Raw genomic sequence first — 18,829 nt, 5'->3', positions numbered from 1 at the left:
ATCATCCCCATGGTCATCAGAATGTGGAGTACCACAGGGATCTCCACTCTCCCCGATACTTTTCAACCTTATGATGATCCCCTTGACCAGAATACTAACCAAACATGGTCTAAATCCTTTCATTTAAGCCGATGATGTCACCATATATACAGTGGGGGAAATAAGTATTTGATCCCTTGCTGATTTTGTAAGTTTGCCCACTGACAAAGACATGAGCAGCCCATAATTGAAGGGTAGGTTATTGGTAACAGTGAGAGATAGCACATCACAAATTAAATCCGGAAAATCACATTGTGGAAAGTATATGAATTTATTTGCATTCTGCAGAGGGAAATAAGTATTTGATCCCCCACCAACCAGTAAGAGATCTGGCCCCTACAGACCAGGTAGATGCTCCAAATCAACTCGTTACCTGCATGACAGACAGCTGTCGGCAATGGTCACCTGTATGAAAGACACCTGTCCACAGACTCAGTGAATCAGTCAGACTCTAACCTCTACAAAATGGCCAAGAGCAAGGAGCTGTCTAAGGATGTCAGGGACAAGATCATACACCTGCACAAGGCTGGAATGGGCTACAAAACCATCAGTAAGACGCTGGGCGAGAAGGAGACAACTGTTGGTGCCATAGTAAGAAAATGGAAGAAGTACGAAATGACTGTCAATCGACAAAGATCTGGGGCTCCACGCAAAATCTCACCTCGTGGGGTATCCTTGATCATGAGGAAGGTTAGAAATCAGCCTACAACTACAAGGGGGGAACTTGTCAATGATCTCAAGGCAGCTGGGACCACTGTCACCACGAAAACCATTGGTAACACATTACGACATAACGGATTGCAATCCTGCAGTGCCCGCAAGGTCCCCCTGCTCCGGAAGGCACATGTGACGGCCCGTCTGAAGTTTGCCAGTGAACACCTGGATGATGCCGAGAGTGATTGGGAGAAGGTGCTGTGGTCAGATGAGACAAAAATTGAGCTCTTTGGCATGAACTCAACTCGCCGTGTTTGGAGGAAGAGAAATGCTGCCTATGACCCAAAGAACACCGTCCCCACTGTCAAGCATGGAGGTGGAAATGTTATGTTTTGGGGGTGTTTCTCTGCTAAGGGCACAGGACTACTTCACCGCATCAATGGGAGAATGGATGGGGCCATGTACCGTACAATTCTGAGTGACAACCTCCTTCCCTCCGCCAGGGCCTTAAAAATGGGTCGTGGCTGGGTCTTCCAGCACGACAATGACCCAAAACATACAGCCAAGGCAACAAAGGAGTGGCTCAGGAAGAAGCACATTAGGGTCATGGAGTGGCCTAGCCAGTCACCAGACCTTAATCCCATTGAAAACTTATGGAGGGAGCTGAAGCTGCGAGTTGCCAAGCGACAGCCCAGAACTCTTAATGATTTAGAGATGATCTGCAAAGAGGAGTGGACCAAAATTCCTCCTGACATGTGTGCAAACCTCATCATCAACTACAGAAGACGTCTGACCGCTGTGCTTGCCAACAAGGGTTTTGCCACCAAGTATTAGGTCTTGTTTGCCAGAGGGATTAAATACTTATTTCCCTCTGCAGAATGCAAATAAATTCATATACTTTCCACAATGTGATTTTCCGGATTTAATTTGTGATGTGCTATCTCTCACTGTTACCAATAACCTACCCTTCAATTATGGGCTGCTCATGTCTTTGTCAGTGGGCAAACTTACAAAATCAGCAAGGGATCAAATACTTATTTCCCCCACTGTACCCCCATTAAATTCAATCTATCTGAAATCCACGACAAAATCAATACTGCCATTACCACTCTAACCTCCTGGGCTAATGCTTTTAAAATGAAATTAAATAAAGAAAAAACACAGTGCCTGGTTCTCTCTTCCCAATACTCCCCTTATCTCCAGACTACTCTCAACACCCCTGATGTCAAACTCCCCATATCTGACAACTTAAAGATACTGGGAGTAACGATAGACACATAGGCACCCCGTATAAGATGCTTGGGGAGGCTAAGCCTCCCCAGCCCAACCGTAACCTTACCCTAACTCCTCAGGAACAAAATTTTTGTATCTTCCGCTCCCCGCCGGCGCCCACCCCACCGCGCATTTCTTTTCTTACAGGCTGACTGACTGCCTGCCTGTCTGACTCGCTATCTCCCTAAGCCTCCTTCCCTAGCGATTCCGGCAGCGGTTCCATCTCTGCCGGAAGGGAACCACCTTCTGGCAGCTTCTTGCTGGGGACACGGGCCTGTAGCGAGCGTGGTGAAGGGTGCTGGGTTCCATCCCGCTCTGCCTGTTACAGCGTCTTGGGGAAAGGGAGAGAGGTGCAGCGGGCCTAATCAGCGTCCGGGGGCCTAGTCGGTGTGTGACATCCCTTTTCCCTTCACCTGTTTGGTCTGTATCCGCCACTCACCCCAACCCAACCCCCCCCCCCCCACGCCCAGCCCATGCTCAGTGTCTGACCCCTTTTTCCTGCTCTGTCATCATCCAGGCCTGCTCGCTTTGTCAGCTGACCCCCGAGGCTCGCTTCATGTTTCTCTTCTGGCTCCCGATCCCGAGCTATGCTGCAGCGCGTATGCGGCTCCGCGAAATGCTCTTTGCTCTAAGAAACGTTTATTTTCTTGAAGGTTGGTGTTTTGTTTTTAAGATCTCTGGGGCGTTGTTTCAAATCAGCTTTAACAAGTTAACTTCGATTTACATGCAAGTTTGCTAATGATTTTGTAAGCCGTATATGTAAGTAAGGCGGGTTGTTTTGGAAATTGTAGCCAGTGTAGTGTTGATAGGGGTACATCCCATTGCATATTAATGTCAGTTGAAATTGAAAACTCTTATCTCTATCTGGTCATTAATAAAAGGAGCTCATTGTGAACACTATCCACCCTAAAAGGTTGTTTTGTGGCTGTACATGAGAAATTGTGATATGATTCCTTGTTTCATATTGTTGATAATCTGTGTTTTCCTATAGGTGGTAATTGGTGTATTAGGGTCTGCCCAGTGTAATGTTTACAGTATTAATTGTGACTATTTCACTTTCACATTTCTTTTTCTCTGTGTTGTCAGACAATTATGGATATAAGCCCCACCCCTGACCCAGCCCCCTTTAGCCTCCCCAAACAGTTGGGCCACCGACCGCCTATGGATAGACAGCCATTTTATCTTTTGATAACCACGCTAAGCTCACCACGAAGAAAATGTTTAATATGATGTGGATATTGAAACGAGTGAAGCCTTATCTCCCACTCAACACTTTCCGGAACCTGATAGTCTACTGTTATTACCCACGCTGATTACTGCAACAGTTTCTTTTTAGGATGCAAAACCCAAATACTGAAGAGACTCCAAACTGCCCAGAACACGGCTGCCAGACTTATTTTTGGCAAATCAAAATTCGAAAGTGCATCACCTCTTCGAGCAAAGCTTTACTGGCTCCCCATCAAAGAGAATAAGTTTTAAGATCAACACAATGACCCACAAGTTTATCCACGGCGAATCCCCTGGCTACATGAATGAATTGATCGACCTCCCTGCTAGAAACAGATCTATTTCTTCACGAACATATCTTAACCTACACCTTCCCAATTGTAGAGGAATTAAGTACAAGACCTACTATGCATCCAGTTTCTCCTTTTTGGGCAGCCAGCTTTGGAACGCTATACCCAGACCAATCTGATTAATAAACAACTTCTTGCCCTTTAGAAAAATGCTGAAAGCTCATCTCTTTAAGCAAGCCTACCCAAATGCCCCAACCTAATCTCACCAACTTCCACCCCCAATTCTGTTCTGACTTAAATACCAACCTCCCATCCTTCTCTTTCCATCTCTCCTTAATTTTATCCCGCCTTATCCTCATTACCCTTTCTCCCAAATTACACTATCCTATCTACCCTCTTTTATCCTAGTCCTATTTTATCTAGCTCAACTTATCATACACTACTAAGCCCAACTTTACATTGTTTTAGTACTGTTTTATTAAAATTCTATTAACTTTGTATTTCAAATTATTATGTAAGCCGCATTGAGCCTGCATTATGTGGGAAAGCGCGGGGTACAAATGTAATAATAATAATTTTTTGACTATACAAATTATTTATTTGAACAGACAGAAAAAAATGATCATAGTTCATTTATTTCATTACTTGTATTAAATTAAATACTTATTTTAAAATGCTTGGTCATATCACATAAGCAGCAGAAATGTCTGTTTTAAAATTCAAATAGTGGTGTTCTAACCCCAAACCATTTACTGCCTGCCTTGACAGTTCACCTTCCACTCACCTTCTTGGTCATGCTGAGGTTTCCTGCTTCTGTGTAACTTTCCCAAGTAAATTGGATTTTATCACAAAGCAGGTCATCTGATAATGAATTCATGTCTGTTTATAGACCTTTGCTCCTTCTGTATTTAGTTCTGGACCAGTTAGCCTTGGACTCAATAACCCTGAAGCTTTGGTCTTTAAGTAGGGGCCACAAGAGGTCAAACATCATCTCCTAGTTTCAAGTGTTTATGGTGCTGGGTGCACTACCTAATTTGCTAGGAAACAGTGCACTTCAAAAAGATGCAAAGCCTTATATTGTCTTTAAAGCATTGAACTTTTGCATTGACTTTTGTGAAGCACCACTACACCCTGTACACTTAAGGTGGTTCTTCAGAAATTCGCTGATAGGTGTCCCTGAATGACAGCAAGTTATTTCACACTTACTAGTTCATGGATAAATGCTGCTGTAGTTGCAATTCTATTTTTTTGTAATTCTATTTTTTTAAATTTATTTCTTGCAGCTGTTATAAACTTTTGGCATCCTGGCCAGGATAAAATAGAAACAAACAGACAATCTAATCACCATGGCACCATCCCACTTATTCTATATAGTACTTCACAATTACGCACCTAACTTTAGATGCTTAAATGGAAGTCAGGCACCCAAATAGGGGTAAAGAGCAATTAGATGTCTAACTTTTAGGCTGTATTCTATAAGTGAGTGTCTAAGTAGCTATTTTATTAAAGCTTAGTACGCTGAAGGGCCCTTTTACAAAGCAGCGGTAAGCCCACCGTGGGCTTACTGTGTGGCAATCCGGAACTACCACTGGCCCAACACGAGAGCCGGCAGTAGTTCCACCCCAGTGTGCGGCATTTCCAGCACTAACGGAAATCTTTGAAAAATATTTCTACAGGGGCGTACCCAGCAGTAATCAGGCAGCACTGCGTGTGCTTCCTCCCCCCTACCCTCCCCCCACATGGCCATGTAGTAAATGAAATCTCACTTAATGACCATTTCTTTTTTGGCCTTTTTACCTGCTGCAGTGAAAAGGGCCCTCAGCAGGTGGCAAAAGCAACCACTGATGCAGGGCCCCTTTTACCACAGCTTATTAAAAGGCCTCTAAGTGCCACCTGGCCCATAGGCATAAAATAGGGTGCACAGCATTTAGAGGCCCTTTTACAAAGTGGCGGTAAACCCAATACGGGCTTACTACTCACTAAAAAAAGTACTGCCGGGCTACCACAGCAACCTGGCAGTACTTCCCACCCCCCGTGCATCATCATATCCGGAGCTACAAACAATTTTTAGTTTTGTACCACTGGTGTGTACCCGGTGGTAATTGGGCAGTGCTACGTGCTGCCCGGTTACAGCTGGGTTAGAGCGGGAGCCTTTATTGCCACCTCGGGTGGCGGTAAGCACTCCCCCCCCCCCCCCGAAATGACCACATGGCAAATGCTTCACTTGCCACATGGCCATTTCCTGAAGAAAAGAAAGACCTACCTTTTACCCGTTGCAATAAATGGGGGCCTCAACGCTTGTTAAAACATGTGCTAATGCCAGCGCAGGTCCCCTTTTGCCCCCAGTGTGCACTAAGTTTTAGTATAAAGGCCCCATAAGTGCATTAGTGGGTAACTGCAAAGTGAGCATGCATATAGAGGGGCATGGGTGGGCCACACACTTTGGCACCAGACTTATAGCCAGAGGCGTATCTGAAGTTCGGCGACGTCAGACTCCGAAACTGGATTCAGCAGCTTTGAACAGCATGGTGGACGATCGAAGAAGAACTTAAAAGACCTCGGCTCAGCTGGCGGGGGTTGGAGTCCCCCACCAGCTGAAGGAATATTTTTAAAAGCAGCGGCAGGAGTGGAGGAGTAGCCTAGTGGTTAGGGTGGTGGACTTTAGTCCTGGGGAACTGAGGAACTGAGTTCAATTCCCACTTCAGGCACAGGCAGCTCCTTGTGACTCTGGGCAAGTCACTTAACCCTCCATTGCCCCATGTAAGCCACATTGAGCCTGCCATGAGTGGGAAAGCGCGGGGTACAAATGTAACAAAAACAAAAAAAAAAAGCGGACCTTGGCTGGCGGGGATTGGGGTTCCCCACCAGCAAAGGTAGCCCACGGGGACAGCGGTAGGGGGGTCCAGGGTGAAATCTGCAGGGGCCCAGGCCCCTGTGGCCCCAGGCAGGTAAGCCCCTGCTTATAGCATACTGTAAGTTGCAGTCCTTTGTGCCAACATGTTTACCTGCTTTTTACATGGTGTACATGTTGGTGATCAAATGTCAACTTAGGTCCTATTCTATAACAGAATCTGCGTGTCCAGATGTTATCTTAGCACACAGATTTTGGGTGCTTAATATTTAGCAGCATTTATAGAATTGCCCCTGATGTGGGTAGTGTTGGGGCAGAGCGAGGGCATTCTACCTAACTATGTGTATAGCAGTGATATTCAGCCACTGTCCCTATAGCTACTTGGTTTAACTTAGCTCTGTTTAAAGAAAGTAATTTGTATTAAAGGTTATCTAAACGAGGCAAGTAAATGCCTATTTTATAAATAACAAACAATAGGGAATATACAATTATAGCTAGAGTACCATCACTATAGACACATACAACTTGTACTCCCAATTAAATTTTAGAAAAATTTGAATTTATTACATATAATCCCAACTACCCATACATCACTGGTTATCCTGAAAAGCCCGGAACTCTCTCAATCATGCCATTCATTTCACCATTCGTATCGCCATTCAATCATACACTTAATACAAATATATACTTAACTAAAAACTAAAGTACAAATCTGTATCACCAATGAAAAAAGTCCAGTCCTTATTATAGATCATGCATAGTTCATATAAAGCAAATAAATGCTGGCTTCACTCGCAGCGTCCAATGGTTGACTCTGACATTAATTTCAGGCAGGATAGACCCGCTGCTATCTTGTTTCATCTGCACTTCATTTATTGCTTAAATTATCAACTGGACTCGGGAATGGCTTGACGCAGCAAGAATGGAGCTACCGGTACCCCTTCCAGGTCATCCGGCGATTAATAAAATTTCTCTATCTCCTCGCTCCTCTATGCGTGCCGCATTTCGTTAGATCCTTCTTCAGGAGGAGCAGCTATAAATCCTACAAGACACATAATAAACAAAGCAACCTGTATATCTCCTTTATACTACCAATACCTCATCATCTAATATTATAAATCTAAGTACAATTTCTGCTTTATATGAACTATGCATGATCTATAATAAGGACTGGACTATTTCATTGGTGATACAGATTTGTACTTTAGTTTTTAGTTAAGTATATATTTGTATTAAGCGTATGATTGAATGGCGATACGAATGGTGAAATGAATGGCATGATTGAGAGAGTTCCGGGCTTTTCAGGATAACCAGTGATGTATGGGTATTTGAGATTGTAATAAATTCATATTTTTCTAAAATTTAATTGGGAGTACAAGTTGTATGTACCTATTTTATAAAGCCACTTAGGTGCCTACGGGGCTCATTTTTGAAAGAAAAAAACATCTAAAAAGTGACATAAAGCAGCATTTGGATGTTTTTCTCACCAAAATGTCCAAATCAGTATTTTCAAAACCCATTTTCCAGAAACCTTTTTAAACAGTTCGTTTGCAGTGTGTCCAAATCTCAAGGGGGGTATGTTGGCATGTTAAGGGCGGAACTTTGGCATGCCTAAGAAAATGTCCAGGACAAAAATTAAGGCTTTTTGAGCTAGACCTGTTTTAATAACAACTAAGCCACAATGATCCCCCTCCCCCCGCACTCCCACCCACCCCTCAAAGACGTAAAGGAGTACATACCAGCCTCTATGACAGCTTCAGATATTATAGCGGGTCCTATTAAAGCAGCAAGCAGATCCCTGGAGTAGCCTTGTGGTTGGTGCAGTGCACTATGAAGAATGAGACCTAGGCCTATAATCCACTCTAGCTGTTACAATTGTGGTGGGAAATGTGAGCCCTCCATAACCCACCAAAAACCTACTGTACCCACATATAGCTGACATCTGCAGGCATAAGGGTGCTATTGTACTGGTGTACAGTTGGACATAGTAGGTTTTTGATGGGTTTTGGAGGGCTCACTATACAATATAAGGGAGCAACGGTGAGACGTGTACCTGGGAGCTTTTATGTGAAGTCCACTGCCGTGCCCCCTAGGGTGCCCCACTGCTCTTCTGCGATGTCTATGTGGCTGGTCCACTAAGAATGCTGGCTCCTCCTACATTCCAATGGCTTGATTTTGTGTTTTTCACTTAAGACTTTTTTTTTTTTTTTCAAAAATGGATCAAAAAAAAAAATAATAATTGCACAGACCACAAAAACATCTTGCAAGTGGCCATTCAAAAAAAAAAAAAAGCCGTTTTGCTGTTTTGAAAATTGCTATATTTGCTATTTGGATTCTGGACATTTTGAGCAAAATGTCCGAAGTCGGACTTAGACGTCATGTCGAAAATGCCATTCCATATGTCTTTATGAAATTGCCCCCAAAAGGCTGCAGAAATTATGGTTAAAATGAAGCCACAGACATTTCTTTGTTCCAGACTAGATATGAACATTAATGTGTAAAGTGCACATAAATTTTATGACTGACTGTGCTCCACCAAATATTTACCCCTGAACATGTCCACACTACACTAGTATGTGTGTTCTTGTGACCTCATGTATTTATACATTGGTGGGGTAACTTTGCTAACAGCATTTTACATAAATATACCACCATGTATATGTGAAAGTACCTTTATGAAATTACTCCCAGAGTGGTTCAATATCGCTGCTATACATGTAGGACCACATTCTAAAAAATAGCACTGAAAAAATAACACCCTAAATGCTATTTTATAAACGACGCTGAAAGTTAGCCACTGTTTATAGTGCTAACATTGTGCTGGGATCAGAGCCTAACTTCAGATGTGAGGATTTACACGAAGTAAACCCTGGTGTAAATCCTTGCATCTAAATTAGGCGTGAATCCCCTTTATTCTATAACAGTATGCATAAATTGTAGGAACGCTCCTGATCTGCCCATGACCCTCCCATGGCCACTCCCCCTTTTTGTAGCCAATTATTGGTGCTGATTGGCTTGTTCAATTAAATTGCACATGCAAATTGGGTGCGCCCCTAAATTTGCATGCACAGTTTGAAGCGGCACTTAATAAATTTCAGGGATAAGAGGGGAATTCTATACATGGCGCTGGAATAAATCAGTGCCCTTTACAGAATAGCGCTTGGAGCTGATTCTCACACCCAGTGTTGATTGCCACTATTTACGCCAACTGAAAGCTGGTATAAATTCTGACTCTTACGTCATGGCATTTTGGCGCATAGATTGCATTATTCTATAACACAATTTTTTGTCATGCCCCTGACCCACCCATGCTCCTCCTCTGGCCATGCCCTCTTTTGAGTTGCACACTGTGGGATTTAGGTGCCAGGTGTTATCGAATAGTGCACAATCAGATGCATGCGCAAAAACAAATATGTGCCAATTAACTTCATCAATTAAGTTCAATTAATTGATAATGGCTCATTAAGCAATTTGTTGTATGCACATCTTGGATCCACGCCAAAACTTTGGCTGCAAATTTTGTCACCATAGATAGAATCCGGAAGAATGCTACCAGTGGTGAGTGCATTATCTATCTATCTATCTCAGATCTGAATATTGACTTGTGAATTGTTAAGCTCTAGGTGAGTTGGTCTTTGAATATATGGTAACAAACAAAAAATGTGTATACAGTAGCTTCACCAAAATAGAAATGTCCCTTATTTATTGGTAGGTAGCACGTATTTGCTTACGATTTGCCTTTCATGGACTAAATCCTAGCAATATTAATGTTCTGATCTTTAGTTTGAAGAGGGAATCCTGGATGCTTGCCTCTTCCTGATGGACAAAGCACAACTAGATCTTGCTGGCCGATCGAACCCAATCAAAATTGCACGCATCGGAGCTGCAGTGGTATGTACATCATTAAAGCTAAAGGGCAAATGAGTTTACAGTTTGTTTAGACGTAATATACCACTATTTGGAGAACCATCATAAGACATGAAGGACAATTCTATAACCTAGGCCATTGGTTCCCAGAACTGATCCTGGAGGCACCCCAGCCAGTTAGGTTTTCAGGATATCCACAGTGAACTTTATTGGGAGAGATTGGCATGCAGAGGAGGAATGTTTAATGGGTCAGAGCCACCCACATAGCTAAGTGGGCATAGTTAGGACTGACAAAAGTCCTATCTGCCTGCTTAGCTATATGCGCACTGGAATTGAACATCACCAGTACCTGCATAAGTGTTAGCTTCTCCCCCATAATGCCTCTCTCCTGCCAGGACTTAAGATGGCCACTTAAATCATGTTGAATATTGCCACTATATAATTGGCAATGTGTTGTGGGGCTAACAGGCTTAGCCTAGCTACTGGTGGAATGAGGGTTTTTTTTCTGTTTCTTTTATATGTGCCTCTCTATCCCCTGTGCTGCTGTAGTTCCAGGCTGTCACCGCACCATGGAACCTAAATTAAGGCACCATTTTTAGAATTTCCCTCTTTGGGAGCATAAGTGTTTAGAATAATGACATTTACATGTGTAAATATGCACATACATGCATAACTGCCAAAAGTCTGTATGTTTACAACAGGGTGTACATATGGGCAGAGCTTAGCAGAGAGTGGGCAGAAGCCAGACTTATACATATAACTTATATGAAAGTTACAGACGTACCGTATATGCAACACTCAGGTGCTCACCCTTACATCAGCTGTATGCTGGCATAAGTGCTCGTGCCTAGGTTAAATGCATATAGAATAGGATCCTACCAGGCACCCTGTTACAGAATTGCCCTCCACGCACCCTGAGATGCTTGTGGATAAGATTTATTTTAACTGTACTTTTGAGGCAAAAGTCAACCATTTTGATATAGGAATGTCCCATAGCTGGCACTGGTGAATCTTCTCATGTTGCTTTTCTTTTTCATTAGATCAATGCTAAAGATGATCAGGGTGTAGTTGTTGGTAGCTGGACAAATGAATACACACAAGGAGTGGCACCTTCTGCCTGGACTGGAAGTGTAGACATCTTGTTGGAGTATCATAGCTCAGGAATGCCAGTTCGCTATGGACAATGTTGGGTTTTTGCTGGAGTTTTCAATACTTGTAAGTAATAAATAATATTGGAATGATACTGACATTAAAAAATGAGGCATGGAGGGGCATAATCGAAAGGGACGCCAAAGTTTTGTTGAGGACGTCCTCACAAAACGTCCCGATCGAGGGGCGGGGAAACCCATATTATTGAAACAAGATGGACATCCATCTTTCATTTCGATAATACGGTCGGGGATGCCCAAATCTGGAAATTTTGGTCATCCTTAGAGATGGTCATCCCTAGACTTGGTCGTTTCTGATTTTCGGCGATAATGGAAACCAAGGACGCCCATCTCAGAAACGACCAAATGCAAGCCCTTTGGTTATGGGAGGAGCCAGCATTTGTAGTGCACTGGTCCCCCTCACATGCCAGGACACCAACCGGGCACCCTAGGGGGCACTGCAGTGGACTTCATAAAATGCTCCCAGGAACATAGCTCCCTTACCTTGTGTGCTGAGCCCCCCCAAAATCCCCCTTAAACCCACTACCCACAACTTTACACCACTACCATAGCCCTTATGGGTGAAGGGGGGCACCTAGATGTGGGTACAGTGGGTTTCTGGTGGATTTTGGAGGGCTTGCTGTTTCCTCCACAAACGTAACAGGTAGGGAGGGGGATGGGCCTGGGTTTGCCTGCCTGAAGTGCACTGCACCCACTAAAACTGCTCCAGAGACCTACATACTGCTGTGATGGACCGGAGTATGACATCTGAGGCTGGCATAGAGGCTGGCAAAAAAATATTTTGAAAGATGTTTTTTTTGGGTGAGAGGTGGTTAATGACCACTGGGGGAGTAAGGGGAGGTCATCCCCGATTCTTTCCGGTGGTCATCTGGTCACTTTGGCCACCTTTTTGTGCCTTGGTCGTAAAAAAAAATAGGACCAGGTAAAGTCATCCAAGTGCTCGTCGGGGACACCTTTTTTTTTTTTTCATTATGGGTCGAGGACATCCATGTGTTAGGCACGCCCAAGTCCCGCCTTCGTTATGCCTCCGATACGCCCCCTTGAACTTTGGTCTTCCCTGCGACGGTAAGCAGTTGGGGACGTCCAAAATCAGCTTTCCATTATACCAATTTGGACGACCCTGTGAGAAGGACGCCCATCTTCCGATTTGTGTCTAAAGATGGGCATCCTTCTCTTTCGAAAATGAGCCTGAAAGCGTTTTATTTTTGAAGTTGCTCCTCTGCTTTGCTAAAGAGCCTAGTTCAGTGGCATAGCCACATAGGGAGGTCTCGGAGGCCTAGCCCCCCCCCCCCCCCCCCCCCACAGTTTGGGCTCAGGCCCCCTTCAAAAATTGCAGCAACTAATTCCATCTGGTGTTATCAGTCATGACGGCCTGCTAACATGCAATAGCAACTTTTTCTCTACATGGATAACTTCCCCAAAGTGCTGGAAATGCCCCCAACAGTTAACATAGTGGTTTTCCAGTTACAATATGGTAATTTTGGCAATTTATTTATTTTACAGTGCTTATATCCCACAATTTCCCACCTCTGGTAGGCTCAATGTGGCTTACAACATTTGAATAAAAAATAGACAGTGGTACAGTAAATGGAAAGGGGTAAGTAAGGCAGAGAGGTAAGGATAAAGAAATGGGTCCATAATAGCAGCGCCAGAGTGCAATGGCAGTGTCCTGAGGTTAGTGAGGTTGGCCTGGATCTTTAGAATTATCAGACAGTAACTGCAAAAACGTAACAGGGATTGATATTCAAAAGGGTTTAACCAGGTAGGAGAGGCTCTGATATTCAGCAGCATTTAAGCAGGTAGTGCTGCTGAATATCCTCGCTACCAGCCATCCCATAGCCAGCTGGGTTAATAGCTGGGATGGAGTGGCAACTAATCAGTCCACTAACCAGCTAAGAAAGCGCATAAAGTTAGGATAGCAAAACATCTGCCCTAATTTTATGTGCCAAGTTAATCAGGCACCAATCTCAATATTGACTGGTACCCGGTTAACCTCTGGGTCAGCAGATATGCCTGGACGCCCTGGCATTGAATATTCAGGGTTAGATCAGCCTACAGCTGGGAGCGGATTATAAGCTCTTTGCTGCTGCAGGCTGAATAGTACTCTTCCCTTAGTAAATAGGGGCCAAAGTCTCATAAATGACATCACAAATAATGTGTACGTATCAAACTGGTCTATATGATGACATTAGTGTAAATCCCCTGGTAAAGGCAAAGCCAGGCCTAGTGCTGTAACAAGGCTATTAAACGGGCCTAGCAAGTATTTGTAGCTCCCTCCACATCCTACTGTTATCCCCAATCTTTTCTCCCTTCACTCTGTCTGCTCTTATCCCCAGTCCACTTCATCTGTCAAAAATCACATTCATATCAAATTATCATAGCTACAACAGTGTTTTTGCCCACATTTAAGCAAATCTATTTCATGAATATTCATTGCAGATATCCCAATGTCCTGACTGGCTGGTGAACCCCCAGGTCAGGTTTGGGAATCACTTCTCTAGCATTTTTTCCATCTCCTATGTATTTCAGATATTCGGGGGGAGGGGGTGCATGAAAAATGTGTTTGTGGTATTTACCTACTTTCATGAATGTTGCTATTCAACTTTATTCTGATACTTAGCCCTCTAGGAGTCATAACAAATTTTAATCAACTTCTCTGCATTTTGTCATTTTTCTAAATCCTTTGAAATAACATACAGAGGTCCTTTTAGCAAACTGCTGGAAAAAAGGCCCTGTGGTAGCGGTGGGGGCCACTTTCCCGCATGCCAGAGCCCTTTCTACGGTAGCAGGTAAAAAACCCCCAAACAAAATGGCTATACGGTAAGAAAACATTTACCGCGTGGCCATGTGGTGGGGAGCCATTGAGATGGTGGTAAGAGCTCCTGCAGTAACCGGGCAGTGCACAGCATTGCCCAATTACCACTGGGTTACCACCGCACTAACCATTTCTGGGGTTTTTATCCCACAGAAATGATGCACACTCAACCAGGAACTATCGCCGGTGCCTGCATTGGGCTGGCAGTATTCCCAGAATAGCAAGCGGTAAGCCCAGTGGTGTGCTGGAGCAGGCTCTCACGGGCTCGCGAGAGCCGTTTGTTAAATTTTGAAGAATTTTGGGACCCGGTTGTTAAAGTAGGCCCTCAATGACTACTTTAACCACTGGCTCCCAAAATGTGGGCTCGGGCCCCCACCTCAATTCTCTTTTACTTTGCTGGTGGGGTTGCTGAGCTTCGCCAGCCAAGTGAATAGACTGCTGCTGCTCCCCGCTCCTGATTTCCAGCTCTGAGCAGCAGGCTGGGACTTCTCCTGCATGTGCAAGAAGTCTCAGTTTGCTGCTCAGAGCCAGAAACAAGCAGTGGGGTGTGGTGGCAGGCCATAGCATGCCTATATGAGGTGGAGAGAGAGGGGCATGCGTTCAGGGCCGTGCCGATGCGGTAAGCGAGGTAAGCATGGCAGGAGGGCGCCATCCTCTGGGGGGCGCCCCGCCGCACCATGCTTACCTCGCTCTCTTCTCCCCAGATCCTTTTTTTTGATTTTGTTTAAATTTACCTCTCCGGCGCGCGGCAGCGTAAGTGAGAAGGAGGCGGCGCTCCCCCGGCCGCCCCGACGTGTCTTTCCTTCGCTCGGTTCCGCCTTCTTCTGACGTCATTTCTGACGTCAGAAGAAGGCGGGACACAGCGAAGTCAAGACACGTCGGGGCGGGGGAGCGCCGCCTCCTTCTCACTAACGCTGCCACGCGCCGGAGAGGTAAATTTAAACAAAAAAAAAAGGATCTGGGGAGAAGAGCGCGGGTAGTGTAGCGCTCGTTTTCGGGGGGGGGGGCGCCGGAGAGGCCAACTGCAGGGGGGCGCCGGAGACCCTAGGCACGGCCCTGCATGCGTTGTCCCCCCAGTCCACCCATGCCCCACCCCCCCCACCCCCCAAATTGCAGGGCTGGCTATGCCCAGAGAGAGAGAGAGAGAGACCGTTGTTAAAAATTTACCAGCACACCCCTGGGTAAGCCTGCATTGGGCTTATCGCCACTGTGTAAAAGGGCCCCACAGTTCTCTATTTGAAACTGTTACCACCCTGTTTATTAAGCCTCGTTAGCGGCTGCAGTGACCTAATGCCGACACAGCCCATTCACTTTGAATGTTCTATGTCGGCATTGCCGCAAGACTTAGTAAACATTGGGGGGGGGGGGTTAGAGATTAAAGTTTAAAAGATAAAAATGCCTTTTCCACCATTCTGATTAGAGTTTGGATATACTGATCCTATCAAAATGTTATTTAAGCATCACACCAATACATGCCAAGAAGTATGAATAGAGCAGGAACTGAAAAGTGGGCTCAGAAAAAAAGCTTTGGTTGCCCTCTTTGGTTCTGAAATAAATGCATAAATAAACTTTATGCTTCATTGACCCCCAGAGCGAGTTACAATATACACAAAACACAACTTTAAAACACAGAGACATTTAGAACAACATAAGAGCGTCAGTCACATTATATATACGACTTAAAAAACCCATAATGTAATTCCCAAATACAAATAAAACCATCCCAGCACTGGCTAGTCAGAGCTGAGAACACACCACTTTGCCATAATTCGCTAAACTCCAGGGCCAAGTCCTGTCACTATTTAATAGCAGGACAATTAGTCAAAAGTCTGCTAGAATAACCATGCTTTGCCTTTTTTATGAAAGATCGAATAACTCATTTCCTATTGTAATTCAATAGTCATTGAGTTCCAAAGGGCAGGACCATAAGAAGCAAACTTCTTTGCCTCGTGCTAATTTCAGCAGAATTATGCCAATTAAATAGCAATTTCTGTAATAATCAAAGTGCGCTGAGTGGAGGGTAATGGTCAAGGGTTTGGTGAAATAGGCCCTATTTGATGCAGTGACCAAAAAATCATGGGAGGAGCCAGCATTCGTAGTGCACTGGTCCCACTAAATGAATGGAAAAAGCCCTTCCCTTACCTATCCCTTAGCGATTCGGAAAGTAATGTGCATGCATGAAGCAAATCGCATACAAATGAGCTGCTCACTGTTAGCTCATTTGCACACGATTTCCTTCCTAAGGTGGGGAATCCAGTGCAGAGCAGCCAAGCGTTATGCATGGCTGCTCTGTGCATGCCAAAGACTGCTTCATACATGCAGACAAGCTGCATGTATAATAGCTGTCTACAACCTTAGGAAAATACAAGTCCAAGTGAAAATGTCCAAGTGCTCGTCAGAGAAGCCTTTTTTTTTTTTTTTTAAGAGTGTGGGTGAAGGGGGGAGAGGATCCAAAATGGCATTGTAAAGATGTCGCTTAACCAGACGCTCCCAGAATTTCTCTATGTCTGAGCAGCCAAGAGCCCTATTACCCGTCGAAAGATGGTGAAAAGGAGAGGAAAGGTTCGGGACTTACCCTCAACCCCGACTGGAACTCAAACTCGACAGCAACCGACGCTGGAGAGATTTGGTGTAACGTCGGGACCTTCTGCTGCTTCTTCTCCATGTATCAGAGCCGAGCTATCTGCATCAGCCGACAGTGTAGACGGGGCTTCCTTAAGCCCCGTCGAGCGCGCGGCTCCCTCACAGCCGGGAGTTGGAAACCAGGAAGTGGTGCCTGATGCTCAGCCGTCCGGAGAGGTCGAGAGGAGCGCGCAGAGAGGGAGCCCACTCTTGGAGAGAGAGCTGGTGGCAAGCATCTCGGTAGGAACAATTTCAAAGATTCCAATTAATATTATTACAACTTTAAACCAAGCACTCAAAACCCCTCTCCCAGTGGTTTCAGTGGGTCAGGTGAGCAAACCAGCCATAGTGACGCTGGAGTCACTTTGGGACCTGAACTATATACTATGCATTCATCCCTACAAACAATGATAGTGAAAAATACAGAGGGAATTAAGACTTTGACTGAAGCTGTCCTAATCCAGGATCAAATTAACACTGTTCAGATTTCAAAAGTGGAACGAATCGAAGAAAACGTAAGTAAAATAGAGACTATGACTCAAACGTCTGCCAAAGAAAAGTGTTTTACCTATAGGAAAATGGAATACCTGGAAAATCAATTAAGAAGATGTAATTTGAGATTAATTAATTTCCATAGGTCGCCAGTGATATCATCGATAGAAATGTTTAAAAAATATTTGGTAGAAGTTTTGGGCATGTCAAAAGATTTATTACCCCCATTAGTACGGGTTCAACATTTTCAGTCTAATTATGGAGTAGATAAGCAACGAGATAATATGAATCTAACATCATTCCTCGAATCATCACTGGAAGTTATTACACAAAGAACATCAGCTGTGGTGACATTTGCCCTGGAAATGGACAGGAACGCTGTCTTGAGACTTTTCTTCAGAAATATTGATTCAATGTTTTTAGGATCAAAAATTAGAATATATCCAGATTTATCTAAAGAAACACGGAGTGCCAAAAAGGCTTTCCTCCGCTTCTGTCAAAGATCTGTAGTTCTTGGAGCTAATTTTATACTTAAGTTTCCTTGTGTTTGCTGTACAATATTTCAATCTAAGAATTATCAGTTTTTTGACCCTAAGCAACTAGAAGGGTTCTTGATTTCAAAAGGAGTGAACGCAAATGTAGTGGTTTAAGTAACAAATGCACACTGTTAGAGATAATTGAGAGAAAGCAAGCAGGTCAAAGCGAATCCCGTTTAATTTTTATTTGAAAATTAAGTTTTTCTTAATTTTCTTTTCCTTTTTGGATCTATAATTACTAAATTTATTTTAAGGTCAATAGAACTGTAACTTTCCACCTATGTAATTAGGCTTATTTTTTCTTTTATGTATTTCTATTACAATATCCATATTAATTCTGTAATGAATAATATATATAATTAATAAAAGATTTAAATAAAAGAGTATGGGTGAAGGACGTCCTTCGCTATGCCTCCGTCCCTGTGACAGCAGTTGAAGATGTCCTTTCCTGCAATGGCAGTTGAAGATATCCAAAATGTGGATGTTTTTGTGAGAAGGACATCCATGCCTTTGCTATGCCTCGGCCCCCCCGCCTTATTTATTTGGATTTTGGATCACAAGTACCAGCAGTGGGATTTGACCTGGCCACCTCTGGATTGCAAGACCAGTGCTCTAACCACTAGGTCACTCCACCACTCCAGTCCACTCCCTTGAAATGTGGCCATCCCTGGGGGGGGGCAGTTGATGATGTCCAAAATGTTTGAAAGAAGGACGTCCATGCCTTCGTTATGCCTCCGCTGACACACACATACCTCCCCCCTCACAGGGACGGCCAAATTTCAAAGGAGTGGAGTGGAGGAGTGACCTAGTGGTTAGAGTATTGGTCTTGCAATCTAGAGGTGGCTGGTTCAAATTGTTCAAGACTCTTGAGGCTTGATAACTAGAGGCCCCAATATCTTGAAGTATAACCTTGGCACACCAATCGCCCGAAGTCTCTTTATTATTTTTATGAAGTCTCTCTTATTGAATAAATCACAGATAATTTACTCACAGAT

At 44.0% G+C, this 18,829-nt stretch overlaps 1 protein-coding gene across 1 annotated transcript in view; it reads left to right on the top strand.

Moving 5' to 3' along the window:
• Positions 1 to 18,829, top strand: part of F13A1 (coagulation factor XIII A chain) — a 206,863-nt gene that overhangs the window by 92,108 nt on the left and 95,926 nt on the right. The window contains exons 6-7 of the mRNA XM_030208812.1: positions 10,117 to 10,224; positions 11,241 to 11,415. Coding sequence (XP_030064672.1) covers positions 10,117 to 10,224; positions 11,241 to 11,415 — 283 coding nt within the window. The remainder of the gene's footprint in view (positions 1 to 10,116; positions 10,225 to 11,240; positions 11,416 to 18,829) is intronic.

The sequence above is a fragment of the Microcaecilia unicolor genome, chromosome 1 (assembly GCF_901765095.1).
Source record: "Microcaecilia unicolor chromosome 1, aMicUni1.1, whole genome shotgun sequence".
Taxonomy (NCBI): domain Eukaryota; kingdom Metazoa; phylum Chordata; class Amphibia; order Gymnophiona; family Siphonopidae; genus Microcaecilia; species Microcaecilia unicolor.
The sequence above is the reverse complement of the archived record's forward strand: the minus strand, read 5'-3'. Positions and strand labels throughout refer to the sequence as shown.